Below are 23,503 nucleotides of genomic sequence, written 5' to 3' on the forward strand. Positions count from 1 at the left end.
AAGTACAGCCAACTGATTTTTGACAAAAATGTAAAAGCAATGCAGTGGAGGAAAGACAGTCTTCAACAAATGGTTCCGGAGCTATTGGACATTGACAGGTCAAAATATGAACCCTGACTTGAGTCTCACATCTTATATAAAAATTAATTCAAAATGGATCATATATTTAAATGTAAAACTTTAGGAAAAAAAACAGAAGAAAATCTTTGGGAACTAGAGCTTGATGATTTTTGACCAGCGTGCCAAGACTGTTCAATGAAGAAAAGATAGTCTTTTCTACAAATGGTGTTGGGGAAACTGGATATCCACATGCAAAACAATGAAGCTGGACCCTTACCTTATACTTAACTCAAACGGATCACAGTCCTAAATGTAAGACCTAAAACTATAAAACTCTTAGAAGAAAATAGAGGAGAAGAACTTCCAACATTGGATTTAGCAATGATTTGTTAGAAATCACACCAAAAGCACAGGAGACAAAAGAAAAAATAGAAATATCAGAGTTCATCAAAATTAAAAACTTTTATGCATCAAAAGACACTATCAAGGAAGTGAAGACAACCCACAGAATGGAAGGAAATATTTGCATATCATATATCTGATAAGGGATTGATATCCAGAATGCATAAAGAACTCCTACATGGGACCAATAACAACAACAACAAAACTACACAAACAATACATTTCAAAAATGGACAAAGGACTTGAATACACATTTCACCAAAGGAGATATACATATGGCTAAAAAGCACATGAAAATATGCTCAACATCATTAATCATTAAGAAAATGCAAATCAAAACCACAATGAGATACCACTTCACATCCATTAGGATGGCTATTATTAAAACACACACACACACACACACACACACAAACCCAGAAAACAACTTTCGGCAAGGATGTAGAGAAATCAGAACCCATGTGTATTACATGCATAGGTAGGAATGTAAGATGGTGCAGCCACTATTGAAAATAGTATTATGATTCCTCAAAAAACTAGACATAGAATTATCATACGATCCAGCAATTCCACTTTCAAAAGAATTGAAAGCAGGGACTCAAAAAGATGATTTGCACAGTTTTGTTCACAGCTGCATTATTCACAATAGCCAAAAGGCACAAACAGCCCAAATGTCCATTGACGGATGAAAGGATAAACAAAATGTGGTGTATCCATACAATGGAATATTATTCAGTCTTAAAAGGAAGGAAATTCTGACACATGCTATAACATGATGAACCTTGTTCATCATGCTAAGTGAAATAAACCAGACACAAAAGGGTAAATACATGCTTTCACTTATATGAGGTACCTAGAATAGGCAAATTTATAGAGACAGAAAGTAGAATGGTGGTTACCAGAGGCAGGGAGGAGCGGGGTATGGGGAGTTGTTGTTTAATGGATACAGAGTTTCAATTTGGGATGATGAAAAAGTCCTGGAGGTGGATATTAATGATGGTTGTATAACAATATAAATGTACTTAGTGCCCCTGAACTGTATACACTTGAAAATGGTAAATTTTATGTTATGTGTATTTTACAACACAAAAAGGCACACACACACACACACACACACACACACACACACACACACTCCTCAGTTGCAGTAGCTACATTTCAAATACCTAATAGCCACATGTGGCTAATGGCCACTGTGTTGGATATTCTAGGCCCAAAATAAAGGATTTGGGGGGAGACATATATTTGGTGGGCTCATAACAGTAATTTGATTTTCACATGTAGCTCAAGGATATCAGTTTCATCTTTCCAGCCTTAACATAATAAAATAATGGTAAACAGTAAGAGCATGCCGGCAGGGAGCTCAGTTCTGACCAGCAATGCCCAGTCACTCTAACTGGGAGCCTCTTGGGAACAGGACTGGCCCCTCCTCCATTCTGTGTGATCTGGGCAAGTCACGTGAGCCACAGGCTTCACCTCTGATACATAAGAGGGCCCGGTGCTTTCCAGATGAGATTCCACATCTTCTTACATTGGTGGAGCAAATCAGTTCCTGAACCCAGAGCATCACCTTCCTGTGCCTGGCACAGAACAGTTTCTGGAAGCCAAACATCTCTAGAAAGGGAGGGCACCATGTGGGGAAGAGGAGAAGGGTTGGGTGGCCAGCTCTGGGAGCTCTGGTTAGTGGTGATGGGGAATCACTGGAGGGCGAGAGGCATGCGGGACACAGAGTAAGGCAGACCCATGGGGAATGGAAACAGAAGCAATGACCCAAAGCCGGGGAACTGAGGTTATGCCAAAGCCACCAGAACGAAGACTGGGAATCAGTTCTCTCCTAACTCTACACTTGCTTCTTGCAGAGAAATCAGCCTGCAGAGGTAAGATCTAGGGGAACCGAGGGGATAATGGCAGGTCCTCGAGTGAGGGCTAGGGAGGGGTCTGCACTGAAGATCAGTGAACCCCAAATGAACCAAGCGAGGCCACTGGGAATGGAACTAACCAAGGGCCATGATCTAACCAATCTGCAGAGCTCCAGAATTGGGGCACGGGGTTGAGGGGTGGGGGTCGGGGGGAGTGGAGGAGGGGAGCTCTGTCTGCAGAGGCAGCTGCCCAGAGCTGGGATGAACTTGCTCAGGTCATGCCCAAAGTCATGGTAAACACTAGACCTTCCGACAAAGGCCCCATAATTAACAAATCCTGCAAATAAAGAGTGAAAAGGGTGCCATTTCCTGATGCTTTCAAGTCCTCACACAGAAGCCAACCCAGGCTATGGAAGAGATGGAAAGAAAGCCCTGTGCCTTGAATGTGAACCCCCATGGTCCTCTGCCAGGAAGTGGATTTTGTCAGGTATTAAAGATGCAGTTAAAAAACAGCAACGTTTTTGGAGGCACAAATAAATATGTTCCTCCACAAATACTCCATTAAGTGTGCCCATGTGCACACACACTCCCTCATGAGCCCCTTGCAGGACAGGGTACATGATATTCAGCGTCAGGATTAAATGGCTCTTTGTCTGACAGCATACAGCACCAGCTGAGCTCAGTAAATGTGACATTTAAACGTGTGCTTCTTTCATACCCATTCACCTGGGGGGAGACCAGGGGTCACTTAAAAAAGTGGGTGCTTAGGGAAAAGAAAAGGCTGACCTTAGGGAAGCTGGGACACGGCACCAGAACAAGGGCTTTCAAAACCTTTGATCTCACTTAGCAGAGCTGTGTGCAGTGGCACTTCATCAAGGGCGCCCTGGGGAACTCTGCGGCTCTCACCCCCACTCTGGGGGATACATCAGAAAGAAGGCAGGGGCTAGTCCAGGAAATAGGGCTGTGCCCACAGGCCAACTCCCCTGTAAGGCCACCAAGGTGTGCTGCCCAGTGCTGCAGCTCTGGCAATGCCACCTCTGAACTACCCCGAGGAGCCCAAGGCTAGGACTGCTGCTTACCATGAAGTCAAGACAGGGGAGTGAAGCTGCTCTACTCCCTTCTTCTCCCCATGGAGAAGGACCACGGCTCTGGCAGCAGCACCAGGCACAGGCCTGGTGTTAGTCATGCAGGGATGCAGAAAGCAGACCTAGTGGGAAAGACAGGAGAGAGACGTGACAGAGGCAGAGTAAGGCCTGGGTGGCGCCCATCCACGAGAATGCGGTGCGAAGATGTGGAGGTTCCTGTGGCAGGGCGAGGGGAGCTGGTTTACAGACCCGGCATCTGCACACAGAGAATAGACCACCACGTCCCCCACACCGTCCCTTCCAGCCAGTGTGCCGAGCAAGCAGCTGCACAAAGGCCCCTCCCCAGCCCACCTGAGACGCCCCTTCCAGCCTGCGCTTGGCAGCTGCACTCATCCCTAAGTGGAGACTTACTTTTCTTTAAAGGGAGAGCTGGGAGGGAATGGAGAGAGCAAGAGAAGACAGAAATAGCCGGAGAAAGAGAAATATGTAAATGCATTCCAGGAAAACACACCAAAGCAATGATCCAGAAAAAGCTAATGCTTGGTTCCTGTCAGCTCCACAATCCCATTTTCCCTGATCATCTTAACGTATTTCCCCTCAGAATCAGTCATTTTCCAACAGGATATTTTGTGGTCCGACTCCCCTGTTCCGCTCTCCAGTGGCTGATAGGGGCCCGTATCCCATGCCTCCCTCCTCACCCACCTGCCCCCCAGTCCCTTCCGGGCAGACGTGACCATGGCGTGGGGCTCTCCACCTCCCAGGAGAGGACGTGGAAGGAGGGAGAACACGGGTATCTCTCTGTTAGAACAGGCTCCCTGGAAATAAGCCACACCACCAAACAATTGGTTTAATTTTATTTCAAAATTGTACAAAACGGCCGTAAGCGGCTATAAAAAACTTCATCTTCAGAACACGTGGAAATTCAGAAACAACAACAAAACAGGTATCGTTCACAGTGTAATGGAAAAGCTTTCTCTGAGGCAGAAATTACAACTCCTCCTTCTTCTTTCCTAGTCTCTCATGGTCTCCCTCCCGGAGTGTTCGAATAAAACTAGTAAATCCCAACTCCTGTAGGGGAGGGAAAGAGGAAAAAAAAGGAACTTTAACCTGATGCGGATGTGTGCCTGGGTCTCCTTACTCCCCTTCCCTGACCCGCCGCCGCGTGCTCACTCCTCTGGACACAGAGAGGCGGCTGGGGGGCTGGGGAGCCGGGGTGCTGGGGAGCGGGGCGGCGCGGGGTCGGGTGGAGCCGGTGGGGGGGCGGCGGGGTTGCCGGTGAGCCGGTGGGGGGGTGGCGGTGGGGGGGGTGGCGGTGGTGGCGCGGCGGCTGGCCATGTGGGGAGGGTCTGCTTGGCTACAGAGAAGCCCTGAAAAGTGGGTGAGGAAACTGTCCCACGCCCTGGAATCCGCACCGCACCCCCACACCCCCCCAGTTCTGGGGCCAGGACTTGTGTGAAAACCCCTTGGGATTTTCTTTCAGCCCGGCCAGAGCCTTGCCTTCTCAGCTCTGAGCATTGCAGCTGACCTCTGTGCTGTCCGGGAAGCCTCCTCAGTGGCTGTTTCCCTGCCTGTCAGCAGACAGAGCTCGGGGCACGTGCTTCCCTGCAACTCACCGTCGGATTGGTGTCGTACTTTTCTGCAAACTTCCCGTAGTGGTAGTAGTGGAAAGTGGGGTAGGCCTTGATGGCCTCCTGCTGACACAGGTCCTGGTTCTTCTCTTTGATGCAGTCAACAGCGGCACAGGCAATCTGCGGGGCCGAAGAAAGGGAGGGTCAGCACGGGGGTCTCCAGTCTGAGAGCTGAGGCCTGGACCAGGCTGCACTTGAGGCCCACATCATTTGCTTTTCGATCTCCTCCCCAAAAGCAGGGATACGCTGAACCAAAGCATCCCTAGCCCAGAGCTCCATTGAGACTGAGAGTGCCTGTTTTCAATTCCCCAGGCAGACAGGTGAGGTTAGGGGACTTAGCTTGGAATGCCCTCAGACTACCCTTTAAAATCAAGAGTATAAGGACTGTAAAGGAAATTATGACTTGAAAGCATCTGTAAACACAAGTTTTGTGATGCTTTCTGTGAGGCACTGTGGGACTCATTCGTTCATCAACTAATATTTCCTGAACATCTTTTGGGGGAGGCAGGGTAGTACCAAGGTTAAGAATAAGAGCTTTGAAGTCAAGTTTCCCATGTGCAACTCTTGGCTTGGCTGCATACTAAGACTTAAGGAAAATTACCTAGCCTCTTGGTGCCTCAATGTCTCGTCTGTAAAATGGAGATAACAGTACCTAGACTATCAGGACATTATGAAGACTGAGTGAGAGAAGTCAGGTGAGGTGAAAGCGCACAGGACCTGGCACGTGGTTAATGGTCAGTACACGTTAGCTGCTGTTATAATGACTCCTACCGGCCCCGGACACAAGCTCTGTCCCCAGTAGGAGCTCAGCATCTGATCAGGGAGTTGGATAAAGAGGTGAATCCAAGGCATGACAGGAGGTGTGTGGAGGTGGTCCAGGGTGCCAAGGCGGCCCAGGGAGTGGCACAGAGGCGCTCTGCAAAGTTTGCCACCTGGGCCAAGGCCTGATGGCGGAGGAGAAGCAGGTTCCAGCCAGGGGAGCACATTCCAGATACTGGGACATAGTTCAGCATGACTAAAGCAAACAGTTTTTGGCCAGAAGGAGGTTAACTAGCCGTTGGCCTATTCTTGCCCATTGAACAAATTCCACATGCAGGGTAGTTTTTCCTTATTTATTGTTCTTTCCCAATAAGAGGGTAAAAAGCAGACATGGGAAACTTTTCTCCTGTTGAGGGTCACAGAGCAGGGAAGGAGGGGAGAGGGTCAATTAATGGCAACAGCAATCCACAAGCATTACAGAAGAGGGGCCGGCAGCTTCTGATGAGAGGCGGCACTGATGGAAGTCTTGCTATGGGCCAAGCCTGTTCTAGATGCTACGAGGACAGTGGTGACCTTGACAAAGTCCGTCATCAAGAGACTGACATTCTTACTGCAGGAAGGCAGTTAACAGACACATAACAAGCGAGATCACTGCAAAGTCCAAGGGACGCTCTGAAGAAATCAAAAGAGGGTGCTTGGATAAGACCATGGTCAGAGGGGTTGCTTTCGCCACGATGGCCAAGGAGGCCTTTCCAAGGAGATAACATTTGATCTGAGACCTGAGTGATGAGGAGGCAGCCAGCTGCGTGAAGGCCCGAGGAAAGAGCATCCAGCTAGGACCAGCCCATGCTGGGACCTGCCTGGGAGAGGAATGGGCGCGGTGCCTCCGAGGGCTGGAACCCACGCAGGAGCCCTGGCACAACTACTACCACGCTGGAGGTTTCAAACTACTGAACAGCCGTGACTCACAGAGCTCTCTGGCTGCTGGTTATTTCCATTTGGATGGAGGCCCCCTTTCCAGGTAGGAGAGCCCTGCAGGCTGCCAACAGTCAACGCTTACCGGTCTCTTACCTGTGCCCAGGTGAGCGGGGCTACCGTTCCGCAGGCAGCAGCGCTGACAGGCAGTGAAGAGTGAGTTGCGGCCTGCACTCTGGTTACCAGTCACTCATCCTCCCTCACCCGCCCTCACGCCCCACTTCTACCGCTTCGGCTACGTTACGCTCTACATGATGAGACTTCCTAGAGCAGAGTCTGCAAACTCTGCACAGTCCCTATCTGGCTCTCAGGCCTGTTCTATTTGGCCCACGCAGAATATTTTAAAAACATAAATCTGAATTAGCTGCCAACCTAGAAAAAGAGCCAGAAGATTTCATGTAAAGTTTGGCTCTCCAGCTTCTCTTTAAAAGCCAAATCTGAGGGCACTTACCCTGCCTTCCCACAGGCAACGTGTGGCTGGAAAAGAAGGGCAGCTGTCCCCTTCAGGCAGGGTCAACTTGCTGTTTGCCTGCGTCCATGCACACCAGCAGGCTAGCCCCTGCAGGCTTCTGAGAACCCCAGCTTGCCCTCCAAAGCCCCTCCTGAATTATTCAGAAACGTGAGGCAGAGCCTCCTCTGGCCGTCCTCAGGGTTCCGTTTCTCGGGGCAGGTGCTGAGCGGCCGACCCAGGGGGGACCATGCACGTGGGGCAGCCTCTGTGTCCGGCCCTCGGCTAGGGGCCGTCACTCCCCTGCTAGGCTGTGAAAGTGTTTGATGAGCATTGCTCCGGGCCGCTGCTCTCCCTGCATCCAGTTTAAATTATGAATTTAATTTGTACACGTGCCCTGGAGCTGTGGGAAGTGTCGTGTATAGTTTTACAAATCGACTAAAATAAAAATGGGTCCTTATTCTGAATCCCGTCAAATAGCTGCCAGCCACACACACAAAGTGCTACGTCTGGCTGCAAAGGCTCCTTTGCTCTCAGTCTCTGTAGGAAAAGGGGAGACAAGCGCAGGCCCCTCTACAGGAAGTGACTGAGACTCTTTGGAAAGAAGGCAGCAAATAAACCTCTTCGCATCTATCCCAATTTCACCTAAGCGCCTGCCCCCCTTATACTCACTCAAGATCTGCACCGACTCACCTACAGCACCAAACATACACTGACTTCTAGATTTGTTCCATGGTAGGCGGCTGTCGTGCCCTGCAATGTCCCCTCCGCCCAGCACTTGACTTGCCACTGGCACCTGCAACTCCTGGCTGAAGGGAGCTAGAAGTAAGGCCCACAGTGGACGGGGCTTGCGGACACGTCCCCTGGCTTTCTCGCCTCTGAGGGGGATGGCTCTGTCCCTGCTGAGGTCTCCAGGGACTGAGCCTAGTTACCCATGCGGTAATTTGCTCATTAACGCACCTACTCTGGCTTCCCTTCCTCCATCCCCTCAACTGCTTCCTAAGACCACCTCCCCCAAAATCCCCTGCACGAGAGTCCCAGGCCCTGAGTCCACATCTGGGAGACCTCTGACGATGCCTATTCTTTCAGTTCTGATGCTGCCCCTTTCCAGCTGGGTAACTTTGGGCTAATCATTTAACCTCTCTGAGGGTCAATCTCCTCATCTGTAAAATGAGTAATAATACCTAGCTGACTAAACGACTGTGAGGACAACACAACATAAGGCTTTAAAAGTACTAGCAGAAGAGGCGCTCTTAGGAAACACCAAACACGTCATCCAGTCAACGTTTACAGAGGTTTCAGGCGTCAAGACTGTGGGGGATTCAAGGACAAACGAGGTCCCTGCCCTCAGGGAGCTTTCCCTTCTGATGGAACTCAGGGGACCATACACAGCACATGCAACACGGCCAGAGCCTCGTCAGCCAATCACAAAGGGGCTCCTGCTGCCCCAGAGCCTACTCCTGGGACGACCTTGCACCTGGCTGGGAGCTGTGCTGCACTGCTGTTCCCTCAGCCCCTAACCACAGGCTGGGACACCTTGAGGTACAGGGAGAGACAGGTCCCACTTTGCCAGCCCGGTGATCCCCTGACCCCCACCTGTACCCACCAGCCTTCCACCTGAGACCCTTGTCCTCCATGGCCACGTCCAGAATGCTTCTGTTCCAACACTAACAGTGAGCAGCCCTTTCTCCTCTCCAGCATGTCAACTGCTAAAGTCCCCAGTAACCTCCTGGGAGGGGGAGGCTCCCCAGTTAAAATATGAGCTGCCTCATGCGGCTTTATTGATTCAGTAAAATAAATCTCTGCAGGAGCTAATATTGACTTTGGCTATGAAAATGGAAGTGAACAACCAACTGCATACTGATTGGGGAAGCAACAGGGACCAGCTTCTGGGTGGAAAAAAAAAATGCAGTTCTGGCTCAGAGGTGGCAGCATGGGGTGTCAGGAAGAATCAGGAGCCAGGAGACCCAGTTCTGGCTGTCAGTGACCCACTGCGCGTCCCTGGGCAAGAGACGCAGCTTCTCTCTGGGCCTTGATCTGCTTGAGGAGAAAGAGAGGGCTGGACAGGCCAGTGGTCCCCAAACACCAGCCTGTGGCCAGCAGAAGAGCCAGCTCTTAAAAATCACACATTCCTGGAACCATCCCCCAGAGGCTCTGAGCTGATAGTTCTAAGATAGCACCCAGCCATCATGGCACCAGTACCCCAGACCAGAGACAGAATGCTTCCCTGCTATTACTGAGAGCCGCCTCTAGGAACCCCAGGCCTGCCTGCTGCCTGGGACAGAGAAGTTAAGTGTGTTCCTGAAAATGAGTGAGAGTGATGCCTGGCTTGGAATAAAGGAAGTTGGAAGGAGGGACAGAGGGAATAACAGGGGGAATGACTACAGGAAAAGGTCGGCAACATTACTGGCCCAAGTTAAGACAATTAAGCAAAGGCATATCAGTATCTCAGAGAAGGAGGGGGTCACCATGGAAACGGGACCCCTGTGCATCAGCAGAGGGGACAGGGAAGAGGAGGAATGGCCCTCAGCTGCCTACCGCGGGCAAGGCCAGCCTGGCCTCGTTGGGACTGATGTGATCCCTTCACAGACCCTGGAGCGCAGAGACCTGAGCATCTGGGGGGGCAGGGAGCCCCCACACCTGTCACTCTCCTGTGTGTCCAGAGCACCAAGTGTTCTGAGTAAAGAATGACGGGAGTTGATATGCAGAGACTGCCAGTCTAGTCCTGGCCCCGGGGAGTAAAGGCCTCCCCACACCAACCAACACCCAGCCCCGCAGGAACGAGCAGCCTGGGCTGTGCCGGAGCTCCCAGACTGGGAGCAGCCACTGCTCAGGCCCCGGGTGGCAGAATCGGGTGGAGTGGTGAGGGAGACAGAAGACAGGAAGTCCCTTCTTGCCGTGCCCCTCTCAATGCAGGCCAAGTGGCAGGGAGAGGAGAAAAATTTTTCTGGTCCTTGTATTCCCTCCTGGTGGTGAAGGGTGCCTCAAGGGCACAGGCAGGACTTGTGGGTGACAACGGGACTCCCCGAGTTCAGGGAAGGGGCTTGGAGTCTAAGTCTTCACATACGTGCCTGTGGCCCATCCTGGCTTCCTCTGACTCGCTGTCCGTGTACAGCTCTCACCATCCCATCACCACCACCGCAGGGCTGATGCAAGGTGATCTCAGCATCTGTATCCCACCTGCCCTGGCTGCACCTGACAATTCCACCCGGGAAAATAAGGCAGCAGGCAGAGATGCATCGGACTCTGGCCTTGGGTGTGCGTGAGCGCATTTTGGGGGCCTTTCAGGGGACAGGTTCCTATGATGGAGCCCCAGGCTGGGAAGAGCCTTTGAGACCATCTAGACCAGCACCCTGACTTTAGAAGAAGGGAACTCGAGGCCTGGAGAGTCTTCCAGCTCACGTAGTTTAGCAGCAGCCCAGACGCACCAGTCTGAGTTCCGGGGTCTTCTCCCTGCCATACACCCCCTCAGCCTTGGAGTCTGCCCTGGCTGCTGGAGCTGCCTGGGGGAATGTGCCTGGGGCCCCCTCCCCGCTCTCTAATCCAATCTGCAGCTCTGGCTTGTTAACTTTATGCTTCATCAGTCAGCAGCTGCAGGAGCCTTTCACTTAGGTGGGATGAGGCCCTGCACACGTGGCCGTGCTCTCCTCCACCTTGGCCGCCTCCAGTTGACTTTTGTTGGATTTTTTTATTTGTACTTTTAATTATACAAGTAATGCATGACTACAAATCCTCCCGTAAAAAGATTTGAACGCTAAAGAAGAATAAACAAAATGACCTCTTTACCACCACCTCCTCCAAGGAAGGGCTGTAACAGTTCAGTGTATCCCTTTTAGTTGATTTTGCAGCATAAATGCAGCCTGCTCTATCCTCCCTTGTGAAAAGGATGTCCTGGTTGCCAGGAATCCCCGGGTCTCAGCAGAACCTGTCTGGGGAGGGAGGGCACCTGAACAGAAGGGAGGAAGGTGTGGGCACTGGTGGCAGGGGGAAGCTGGAGGCGGGATGAGGGGTGAAGAGGAAGGGGGTCCTTACCTTTCGGTCATCTTTGAAGGCATCAGCAGCGGCAGTAAAGTGTGGAATGACCTTCTTACAGTGCGGGCACCCTGCGTGAGAGGGGAGGAGAGAGTTACACACGTGAGGGAGGCTGCAGAGCCAGGGGTCCTGCCTGGAACCTCCAGAGAAGCCTATCCAGGAGTTTCTCTCCACCCAACAGACTTTGGGGTTCATCTGATTCCCACCCCCTGCACACCCCACTGTCAGGGTTCACGTATCAACCCCACCACTCAGACCCTCCACTGTGCGTCTGCCTTCGGCAAGAGGGCTCTGTAGGAGGCCTGTGCCAGCGTCAGGTCCACTCCTGCCCAGGACCTCCCACCCCACACTCTCCCATCACACACCCACCCACGAGGCTGGGGGTCGGGGAGACGGACACTGTGGTCTTTCTCTGCAAGCTCCTTCCACATAGGGCTGCCCTCAGGGTCCAGAAGAGCCTGATCCAGGGTGCAGCGGGAGCTTTGGGCTTAGAAAGGAGGACGCATGCTCGGGATTCTCTGAGCCTGTCACGAGGTCCCTTCTCTCGCCCCAGTGACAGTAGCAAATCTCTCCACTTCACAACTGAGAAAGTGGGGCTGGGGAAGTAGGGGGCTGGGAGCAGCCCCTCTGCCTGACCCCGGCAGCTCATGCTTTGCCGCTGATTCCCACATTCCCAGCAGCCCTCACCCCAGACTGAGCAGCCAAACCAGGCTCCTGGTCCTCATGCTGTCCTTCCTCCCTGCTCCACAATCCACCCGAACCCCAGATCCAGGAAAGGGAGACTCAAGGTCAGGCTAAGAGGAGGATAAGCTGCCGGGAGTCCCTGCCGCTTCTCAGGGCCTGGGTTCCCAACCCAGGGACGAGGACCCGTGGTTTTGGAGGCCCTGGATGGGACAGAGGTGTACGTGGTGCCCTGAGCCCCTCCAGCTCCAATGACAGGTCTCAGGCCCGGGGCTGGGACCTGTGTGGGGCCACTTTCTCCTCCTGTTTCAGCAAGCCCGGGGCAGCATCCACTGAGCAGAAAGCCCAGGAAGCTGCAGGCCACTCTGTCCCAGACCCGCTTTCCTGGCCCTTCCCTCAGTGTTCGCCAATTAAAACCCAAGCCCACCCCTCCCAACCACTCTCCACACACTGAACGCAACTGCCAAGAGAACAGAACCGCTTTGAGGGAAGGGGTTCCCTGACTGTGGTAATTAATTCTGATCAAAACACAGGTGGGAGAGGCCAGATGCCCCATGGGCAGACTTGGTTCCAGCCAGCTTCCTGACAAACAGCTGGGCCAGGCCTCCTGGCCCTCCCACAGCCTTGGGGAAACCCAGGCGGGGAACTGAGACAGTTTGGCTCATCTGCTCTTTCCCTTTTTAAAATAAGATAATAATGACTGGCATTTCAAAGGGCTTTGTGAATCCAAATTAAGGCTGAGCTACATCTGAATTTAGCACTTGAGCCGGTTCCTGAGATGGGTGGGACCACCCATATGGCCTGGCTGGCAGAGTGGCCAGCTGGCCCCAGAGCAGCGTGGATGGTGATGGGGAGGCGGCTTAAGGGGATTTTCCCAGCATCCATCACAGGAGCAGAGAAGAGAGCTAGGCTGGTTACGTGTTACACCAGAACTGAGATAAAGTACCCAGCAGAGCCAAACTCACGGCAGGTGCTAATGGCAATTACAAAAACACTGTACTAATTTGACCCAACAGAGGCAAGAATGGCTCAAATTCATGAAAACATCATACTACAAAGGAATGATGGTATATAGCTTTCAAAACGTGTAAAGAGCACAGCGTGCTGGTTGAGAGCGCGTCAAAGCGTGCCCTGTGGCACCCAGAGGTCCCCTGTGAGCGGCACATGGACACCCATTAAGATATCAGGCTGGCCGGAAATAAGCTACTCCCTTCCCCCAAATCTGGTGTCACTCCTCATTTCTCCTTTCTAACCTCTCTGCTTACTGAAAGTATAAAGGTCACTGTCAGCCTAGTGCAAATTCCTGCTGCCATCAATTTAAAGCATCTAGGTCTCAGATTAATGGCCTTCTGGTACATCTCATTTTCTCATTATCCAAAAGAAAGAGCATGGCAGATGAATAACTAGAGGGGAGGCTGTTTTAGAAAGGGCATGAAGATGTTTCCCAGACGTGTCAGCTGGGCCAGAAGAGGCATGATTTTTTAATTTGGGCTCTTTAAAAAGGTACCACCTCTGTGTAACTGGAAACGAAAGCAGCCTCCCAGAGTGGGGAAAGAGGAACAAAGACCAAGGACAGGACAGAAAATTCCAATTCTAGAGACTCAGCCAAGCTGGCCTAAGCAGGGCAGTCACCATGACCAGACCATTCAGAGCAATGTGGGGGGTTTGGAACAGAAGAGAACAATGAAACAGCAGGAGGAAGAGCTGTGTAGAAACTAGGCAGGTAGGAAGTGGGGGGAGAGGAGAAATGGGGGTTGGTGTTTGCTTTTTTACTTTATACCTGCCTTTATCTGGTGTGCGACCTTTCTGTACTATTTAGGTTCTTTATATATATGTTCTATACTACATAAATTATAAATAAGGATATATTATTTTTATCATTGAAAACATTTTAAAGATGTTTTTTGTCTTTAGCTAGTTCCCGCTTTCCCCGCCTCTGTCCACTGATGAACACACACGTCTCAGGAGCCTGGAGCAGAGCTCAGGACAGGAAAGTGCAGCAGGGGCGATGGGAGACTCCAGGCCCCAAGCCCTCTGCCAACAGCTGAGTCGCTCAGTGACGGGGCCCCGTGCGGACTGTGTTTAGTTATCTTTGTCAGGACAGTCTGTGAGGCCCTTGAAGCCGGCAGGGACCAGGCCTCCTTCCCGTGTATCCTGGGTCCCTGACAACATCCAGCACACGGCGGTTACTTGAGGCAGGTCGTTAGCACCCCAGCAGGGCAGGCGTCCCCTGACGTCTGGGGGGAACGGGGGAGCATTTCTAGGGAAAGTACTTAGTCTGGACGTTCTCAAATCCACCCAGCGGCTGGTCACGGACTCCTACTTCTCTGGCCAGGTTCCCGCCGGCTGCCGGGAAAGCAATCACCCTCCGAATCGGGCCTGTGACTAAGAGCGAGAGAGAGCACCAGCCCAGGCTGCAGGAGGGGCTCTTGTCACTGACTTGCTGCCATGCCGTGGGCAAGTCAGGCATCCCCTGAGTCTCAGTCCTGCACCCCCAGCTCTGCCCAGAAGGAAGACAGCTTCTTAAAATCCACTCAGTCTTCCAGGCTTACTCTAAGGACAGAGGAGGACAGCCAAGAAGCTCTCTAAGGAACCGACATAGCACAAGGCCCACTTGCGGAAGAAAAGGCAAAAACTGAGGGAAGTGTCAGCTGCCTGAGGGCGGGCTCTGAGGCTGGGCCAGGAGGCGACCTGCCCGGACAGTGAGAACTGAGGAGGGACTTTACAGATTATTGACACTGGAGAGGTAGGGGCAGGAGGTTAGGTAGGAGAGGTTAGGACTCCACTGAGCTGCCTGCTTCTCTGAGGAGCCCAGCTTTATGATCCCCATTCCATTACGCTAAGCTGTAACCTGGGGGAGAGAGAGGGCAACAGAAGAGTGAGAAATTCAAGAGCCTTTCCTTTACGTATCAGTGAACAACTTTAAAATGGGAATACACAAAATTTGAGATCACAAACACCAACATGAGCAGACGTGTCATTCCCTCAACTTAGGCTTTGATTAAAGCGGGGATCACGGTCAGGAGCTCTGAGTGACTATGGCTGTACTTTTACCACAGTTTCAAATCCATGGCTTCACAGCCACTTGGGAAGGTCAGGGAAAGGAGGCTGGGCTGGGAGTGCTCAGCAAGATGAGGGAAGCAGAGGCCTAACTGGGCTGGCTGAATTCCCAGCTGCTAAGTTCCAGGGTTCAAAGGTGAAGTCAGCGCCTGCAGGGATGGAGGGAGCAGAGAGGAGGGAGGAAGCGGCTGGGTGGGAATTTCCAGGGAGTTGAGGAGACTTAATAATTACAAGGCAGGCCCCTGGCACGGACAGAAGCAGAGGGCTTTAGGACTGATGTGAGGACAGAACCTGACAGAGCTGGACCTGGACTTTGAAGGACCTCAGCCTGGAACGAAACCTGCTCACAGCAGACAGCCCAGAGTCGGCCTGCGGCTGCCCTGGTCCCTGGGGGGAGTCTTCTCAGTCCAGTCAGGCCCACCCCTCTCCCTCGCCCCTCAGCGAGTGCCCCAGCTACTTACAAGGGGCGTAGAACATGACCAAGGCGTGCTTCTTCCTCTTCAGGGTCTCCCGGAAGTTGTCCCCAGCCAGATGCACCACGCTGGTCTGCTGCTCTTCCCAGGCGGGCTGCGGGGGTGGAGGGGACTCGGGGCTGCAAGAACCGGGGGTGGAGGGGAGACAGTCATTAGGAGAAGCTCGTGTACAGGCAAGCGCTTCCACCGCCCCAACCACTCAGGGGAGCACGTGAGAAAAAAAATCACTTTGCAGCCTTTCTAAAACTGAATTGAAAACCTCAGTTTAAACATGAAGAAGTGTGAACCATCCGCAAAGATTCCCTCTACGGAGCCTATTAAGAAGCCGTTTTGTGAAGGTGTGGAAGACCTGAGTCGCTTTTAGGACCTCTCCAGTCGTCTCCTTGCCATGGGGAGAAGCCCCTGCACCTGGGCTCCCTTCCCCTCCCTCCTGCCTCTTCTGGGACCCTGAAGCACCCTCCATTATCTTCTGCTCCTGAGCCTTTGTTCTGGTGGAGAGAGCATGCGCCACGGAGCGAGGTGGGTCTGGGTTCAAATCCAGATTACTGATCACCTGTGTGACCTTAGGTAAGTTACCAAACCCCTCTGAGCTTCCATTTTGTTTTCTGCTAAATGAGTACAATTGAGACCTACTTCCTGGGCTCCTTATGAAGAGCAGAGACAGTGTATGTAAAGCACCTAGTCGGTCAAGCAACTAACAGTTGCTAAGAGTCTAATATGCTCTCATAAATGACAGGCATTCGATAAGGGTTTATAATTTTTCAGTCTCTTTCTGTTCACTGGTTCCCTCCACTCTGCCTCACCAAAGTATAGATCGCCAGGGTCTTTTAAAGCCTTGGCTGCCCTTGTCCCTCTCCCTACAACCACACTTCTCTCTCCCTTCTCTGAGAAGTGTCTCTGGGGAGCGGTCCGGACCCCGTGCTGCCACACGCACCCCCTGCACTCCCTCCTTCGCGCCGGCACCACCTGGCTTCTGACCACCAGGCCTCAGGCCTTGTACCCAGCGAGGGCAGCACGAGCGCAGCACCAGGCACCCCACGGCCACTCTCACCTTTCAGAAGCCCTCCTACCAGAGACCCCTTCCCTACCTTCCCGACAGCCTTCTCTCTTCTTCTGGTTCTAGCTCCGTGCCCCTGCAGTTCTCATAAGATCTCATCCATCTGCATGGCTTCCATAATCCCCTAGGCTGAGGATGCCTCGAGTCCTGGCCTCTCACCCAAGCCCCCTATTTCCAGGTGCTTTTCAGGTATTTCCACCTGGAGGTCCCACTGTCACCCCAATCCCAACAAGACTTAGAACTCTTCCCTCTCCTCCACACTTCCCAAAACAGCTTTCTTCCCCAACTTCTTCGTTTTGGTTAATGGCACCCCTGCTCTCGTGACCGAGACCGGCCCCTCCCACCCTCCCTGTCTTCCCCACTTCTTTGCCCTCCAGGTGCCCCGTCAAACACCCTGGACTCTTCGGCTGACGCCAACCTTCTGCTCTGCCCTGTCCCTGCATCCTGCCTCCCCGGGCTGGCCTGCTGGCGGGCACATCTCAGTCACTCAAGCGCGGCCACCCGTGCACAAGCCTGGAAGTGCCATCAGCCTCCCCCGACACTGTCCGCTTGCCCTCCTGCTGGCGGCCTCAACCCTTCATCTCAGAGCATCTGCTGTTTACGCTCTGCCTGGAGGATTCCTTCCGAGCTCCCCAAAGAACCACTATTTGTCCCCAGGCAAGGCCCTTCACCTCTCTGAACCTAAGTTTCTTCACCAAGGAAATAGGAAGAAAAACTCTGGCCTCAGTAGGATCTGAGTATGAAATGGGGCAACAATTATCAAAGCACGCTGCAAAGGCTGGGAAGGTTCTAGCACTTAGGGGGCGGTGCTGTCAGTTACAGCGCCGCATGAGAGCTGGAATCAGTAATAAACACAGCTTCCTCTCTTTGAGTATTTCCACACACCATGCACTGTGCTAAAGCACACTAATCCAATTTAATTTTCTGGACAAGTCTATGGGAAAAGTACTGTCTCCACTTCACAGATGGGAAACCGGGGCTTAGCAGGGTCAAGTAAATGGCTTGGGGTCACGATCTGAGTGCAGGGCTCTTAGACTCTGAAGTCCATGCTCTTACCCTAGTGCTTTTCAGGCGCTCAGCAGTGGCGACTATGGACAGGACGGACAGAGACCCTCCACGCTCGCTATTTGTGCCCAGGCTTCTGGAGCGGGGATTAGCAACGATTAATGCTCTGGTTCCCCCAGCTCTCTAACCACAGTGCACACACCAGGGACCTCACCTGAGGCCCCACCCCGCTCAGTCCTTCCCAGTAAACCAGCACTGGCACCAGAGCGAGGCCAGAGAGGCGGGTGTGAAGAGCAACCTGCCTCCTGCACCAAAGGCCCGGAGGAGAGAGCACCTCGTCCCTCTTGGAGATGAACCACTACTCCGTTCTGGTCCCTAAGACAAGGCCTGGCTACTCTTAGAATCTACCCCCAGTGACCAGCAGGAAGCTGAGACCTGGACCTGGCCAGCCCACTCACCTCTTGCCCGGGCCTCTCCTGAACCTGGTGGTTCATCCCATTCCATAAGCTGGCGTTTCTCAAAACCCCATGGCTGAGGGTTTCATTCACACCTACTGAATCAAAGCTTCAGGGACAGCAGCCCTAGCATCTGCACTTTGAGAAGCACCTCAACACCTGTAACGCTTACGTCCGCCCAGGTTTGAGGACCGATGTCCTAACAAAGTGACTCCTTCTGGATGCTGCTATTTTGCACAGTTCTCACATCACTTTGTGACCCTAAAGTCTTGGTTCTCACGTGGACATCATTATGCCATGTACCAGGGGCCTCTGTGAAGGCTGGAGTATGCCTCTTCTTTTACTTCATGTTCCCCCCCAGTGCTGAAATAAGGCAGTATTCTCAAATATTCAAGTTATGTGTGGATGCCCGTGTGTGTGTGTGTGTGTGTGTGTGTGTGTGTGTGTGTCTCGGGGGAGGGGTGTGGACAGGAGAAAGCACCTGTGTGGTGGCCCAGTTAGTCCCCTCACAGGAGGGGGAAATGCTAAGAACTGCAGGTTCCACGGTCCTTGGATGAGCAATTGCAAGGCTCCTCGTGTTCTCTGGACTTGCAGGCTGTCGTGGGCTGAACTGTGTCCCCTGCCCCAAATTCACATGTTGAAGTCCTAATGCCAACTACCCTAGAATGTGACTGTATTTGGAGACAGGGTCTTTAGAGAGGTAATTAAGTTAAAATTAGGTCATTAGGGAAGACCCTAACCCAACCTCACTGGTGTCCTTTTAAGAAGAGGAGATTAGGACACAGACACTGAGGGAAGACCGTGTGAAAACACAGGGAGAAGATGGACATGGAGACGCTCAGAGAAAGCAACCCTCCTGACATCTTATCTTGGACTTCTGGTCTCCAGAACTGTGAAAAAAATAAACTTCTGCTGTTAAGCCACCGGCTCTGTGTTCCCTGTTGTGGCAGCCCTAGCAAACTAATACCCAGGCTGAGGGAGCTCTTCAAACCTTTATTTTCAACCCCAAACCACCACAGGCTGCACTGTGGACACTACTGAAGGCCCAGACTTGGGCCCCTGTGAGTCCAGCTCTGGATGTGAAGAGCTGTGTGTTTCCTTTGTTCACTCAAAGGGAAGGGAATAAAATGTAGGCGATGAAACCTGGGGCCAGGACACTGGGGAAGGAGTCCTAAAAACAGAAATACACGGTTTACTGGAGCTGATGAAACCGCACCCAGAAAGGCTACCCGTGACCTGCTGGATGAGTACACGTGATCAACACACCAGAGGTGGCGTCAGGATTGGGAAGTCATAGCTGTCTTGGCTCTCAGGCCCTGAGCCAAGGTCAGCGGCTCCTAAGGTTTACTTCATCTCCTCAAGGCCCTCTCCAGTGGCCGACAGCCAGGGACCAAGATGTGCTATCAAGACCATCAGACTTACTTTTGTATCCACTCAATAAAGCTCTTCTTTGTTCTGAGCGCGGGCACTGCATACTTCTCTCCATTCTTAAAATACTTGAGTGTAGGAAACTCGGAGATGTGGAATCTTTCTGCCAGGGCCTTGTTGACGGTGGCATCAACAGCTGCAAGGACACCAGAGCTCTGGGACGGGGGAGAGGCCAACCATGCACGACAGCCTCAGATGCGGTGCTGGCAGAAGAGGAGCCCAGACGCCAGCCCCCAACCCACCAAGGGCCTGCCGAAACCTCACAGGGCGGGAACTTCATACATCCCGGGAACAACTGGACACGGGCATATCCATCATTCTCATTTGTGGGCTGAGATGAAGCCTTTTAATCTCCCCCACCAACCAGGCTGTGTAGACTGTGGCTGTTCCCAATCGGCAGGCTCCCACAGAAAAGAGGGAGAAACTTGGGGCTTCACCCCAGAGCCATGACCTGGTAGAGGTCACCTGGAAGGGTATGGGAATGTGACCCTAATCTCTCTGCACCCCTCCATCCCTGGTAGGGGCCCCACCTGTCTGACTAAGACACATCTACTCGGGGACACAGAAGTCCCGCAGGCCTCCAGGGACCAGGAGAGCTGCTACAGAGCTTGCAGGGGAAAGTCACTGTAATGATTCCTATCACTGACTCTTTAGGAGAGAGCGGTGGAGGAGTTAAGGAAAGGAAGCTTACATCTGCTTCTCCGTGGAGGACTTCTGCTGCATTCTCAAACTCTGGTTTCATTTTCTTACAGTGTCCACACCCTGCAGGAAGAAATCAAGAGAAACCATGTCCATGGCACAGAGGCTCCAGGGATGTCCCTTGCCTCCAGAAGAGAGCTGGGTCCTAGTCCCAGATACCAGGGGTACCCAGGAGAAAAGAAGAACAGCACCAGCTCAGAGAAAAGAAATCTTTTGCCTGATCCACTGGGGGTGGGGGTTTGGGAGGGGCACAAGAGGCAAAAATGAAATAATTACATCAACAATACTGGTGATATGCATATAGGTCCTGTGTGCCAGGCATGGCTCTAAGTGCTTTATACCCTCACGACAGCCCTACAAGGTATGAACTACATTATCTCCATTTTACAGATGAGAAAACTGAGGCACTGAGAGGGTGGATGACTGCCCAAGGCTACATACACAGCCACAGGTCACAGAGCTGGGCTGAAAACCCAAGCAATCTGGTTGGAGGCCACAGCCACTGGCAGCGTGTGCTTCCTGGCACCATGCTACTGTCACCACTATCATCTTCTCCAGGGCAGAAGGGATTCGGGGCCTTGAACTGGGAATAAGAATTCGCATAAGCAAGAGTATGGGAAAACATCAAGTTCCAATTGCCCCAATAAGGGAAGAGGTATGATATGACAGGCACAGTGATCGACTTGTCATTCCCAAATAAATGGTATTTTCTTGGGATAAAGACTGCTTTGCCCTCCTCTCCTTACAACACTTGAATGCAGTAATATGTTATGAATAATGACATTTGATACATTAAAAAGGAAGCAAGCACTTTGTTTCGGTGATGACAGGACATTTGTAAATTGCTTTCATTTTAGTAGAAAGAGTACTCTCTGGCATCTACGCTGAAGGGGCTGTGAGGCGAGTAGGATCAGACTGGCTCAGGCTGGAGATGACTCTAAAGGGAAACCTGGCTGGGAGTGGGGGGTAGGGGGGCACAGACAAGGCTAAATGGATGGCGGACATGTGACTTGGCCTTCTCATGGGGTGTGCTACTGCTTGGGAGCTTAGAGCATCACAATTCTACTACTGATTATTGGGAAAAAGAAAGACAAGAAAGGAAGACACGTGGAGACCAAGCAACATGCTACTAAAAAACCAACAGGTCAATGAAGAAATCAAAGAGGATATCAGAAAATAACTCGAGACAAATGACAATAGAAACACAACTTTCCAAAATCTATGGGATGCAGCTAAGAGGTAGGTTTATAGTGATACAGGTCTTCTTCAAGAAATAAGAAAAATCTCAAATAAACAACCTAATCTACCATCTAAAGGAATTAGGAAAAGAACAAGCAAACCCCAAGATCAGCAGAATGAAGGAAATAATACAGATCAGAGAGGAAATAAATAAAACAGAGACCAATAAAACAATACAAAAGATCAATGAAACCAAGAGCTGGTTTTTTGCAAAGATAAACAGAATTGATAAACCTTTAGCCAGGTTCATCAAGGAAAAAAGAGGACCCAAATAAATGAAAGAGGAAAAATAACAACCGATATCAGAGATACAAAAAATCATGAGAATACTACAGTCATATACCAACAAATTGGACAACCTAGAAGAAATGGACAAATTTCTAGAAACATACAAACTTCCAAGACTGAATCAGGAAGAAATAGGCAATCTGAACAGACTGATCACTAGTAGTGAAGTTGAATTTGTAATAGAATCATACACAATGATCAAGTAGGATTTATTCCAGGGATGCAAGGATGGTTCGTTATCCGCAAATCAATCAACATGATATAACACATTAACAGAAGGAAGGATAAAAATCACATGATCATCTCAATAGATGTAGAAAAAGCATTTGACAAAATTCAACATACATTCATGACAAAAACTCTCATCAAAGTTGGTACAGAGGGAACACAGCTCAACATAATAAAGGTCATTCATGACAAACTCACAGCTAACATCATATTCAATGGTGAAATGCTGAAAGCCTTTCTTCTATAAATTTATTTATTTATTTTTGGCTGTGTTGGGTCTTTGTTGCTGTGCGTGGGCTTTCTCTAGTTGCGGTGAGCGGGGGCTATGCTTCGTTGCGGTGCACGGGCTTCTCACTGTCGTGGCTTCTCTTGTTGCACAGCACAGGCTCTAGGCGCGCAGGCTTCAGTAGCTGTGGCACGTGGGCTCAGTAGTTGTGGCTTGAGGGCTCTAGAGCTCAGGCTCAGTAGTTGTGGCGCACGGGCTTAGCTGTTCCGCGGTATGTGGGATCTTCCTGGGCCAGGGCTTGAACCTGTGTCCCCTGCCTTGGCAGGCGGATTCTTAACCACTGCACCACCAGGGAAGCCCTGAAAGCCTTTCTTCTAAAATCAGGAACAAGACAAGGATGCCCACTCTTGCCCTTTTCATTCAACATAGTATTGAAAGTCCTAACCACAGCAATCAGACAAGAAAAAGAAATAAAAGGCATCGCATCCAAATTGGAAAGGAAATAAAATTGTCACTATTTTCAGATGACATGATACCATATATAGAAAACACTAACACCTCCACCAAAAAACTATTAGAACTAATAAATGAATTCAGTAAATTTGCAGGATAGAAGCTTAATATACAGAAATCTGTTGTTTTCTTTACACTAATAATGAACTCTTAGAAAAAGAAAGCAAGAAAACAATCCTGTTTAAAAACTGCATCAAAAAGGAAAAAATACCTAGGAATAAACTTAACAAAGGAGGTGAAAGACCTATATTCTGAAAACTATAAAACAATGATAAAGGAAACTGAAGATGATACAGAGAAATGGAAAGATAACCTGTGCTCATGGATTGGAAGAATTAACATTGTTAAAATGTCCACACTGGGACTTCTCTGGTGGCGCAGAGGTTAAGAATCTGCCTGCCAATGCAGGGGGCACGGGTTCGAGCCCTGGTCTGGGAAGATCCCACATGCCATGGAGCAACTAAGCCCGTGCGCCACAACTACTGAGCCTACACTCTAGAGCCCACGAGCCACAACTACTGACCCTGCGTGCCACAACTACTGAAGCCTGTGTGCCTAGAGCCCGTGCTCCACAACAAGAGAAGCCACCGCAATGAGAAGCCCTCCTCACCGCAATGAAGAGTAGCCCCCACTCGCCGCAACTAGAGAAAGCCTGTGCACAACAACGAAGACCCAATGCAGCCAAAGATAAATAAATTAAAAAAACTTAAAAAAAAAAAGTCCACACTACCCAAAGCAATCTATGCAGATTTAATACAATCCCTATTCAAAATACCTATGACACTTTTCACAGAGCTAGAATAAATAATCATAAAATTTATACGGAACCACAAAAGACCCTGAATTGCCAAAGTAATCTTGAGAAAAAAGAACAAAGCAGCTGGAGGTATCACTCTCTCTGAC

General features: G+C 51.0%; 1 protein-coding gene across 1 annotated transcript in view; it reads right to left on the reverse strand.

Moving 5' to 3' along the window:
* Positions 1 to 4,243: 4,243 nt before the first annotated feature.
* PDIA5 (protein disulfide isomerase family A member 5) overlaps positions 4,244 to 23,503 on the reverse strand; it is a 95,069-nt gene continuing 75,809 nt past the window's right edge. Inside the window, exons 12-17 of the mRNA XM_082459487.1 lie at positions 20,099 to 20,169; positions 19,402 to 19,562; positions 15,451 to 15,581; positions 11,249 to 11,319; positions 5,020 to 5,154; positions 4,244 to 4,474 (exon numbers count right to left, since the gene is read on the reverse strand). Of these exons, the coding sequence (XP_082315613.1) occupies positions 4,394 to 4,474; positions 5,020 to 5,154; positions 11,249 to 11,319; positions 15,451 to 15,581; positions 19,402 to 19,562; positions 20,099 to 20,169 (650 nt within the window). The 3' untranslated portion in view covers positions 4,244 to 4,393. The remainder of the gene's footprint in view (positions 4,475 to 5,019; positions 5,155 to 11,248; positions 11,320 to 15,450; positions 15,582 to 19,401; positions 19,563 to 20,098; positions 20,170 to 23,503) is intronic.

Source organism: Balaenoptera physalus, assembly GCF_965194825.1.
Source record: "Balaenoptera physalus genome assembly, chromosome: 4".
Taxonomy (NCBI): Eukaryota; Metazoa; Chordata; class Mammalia; order Artiodactyla; family Balaenopteridae; genus Balaenoptera; species Balaenoptera physalus.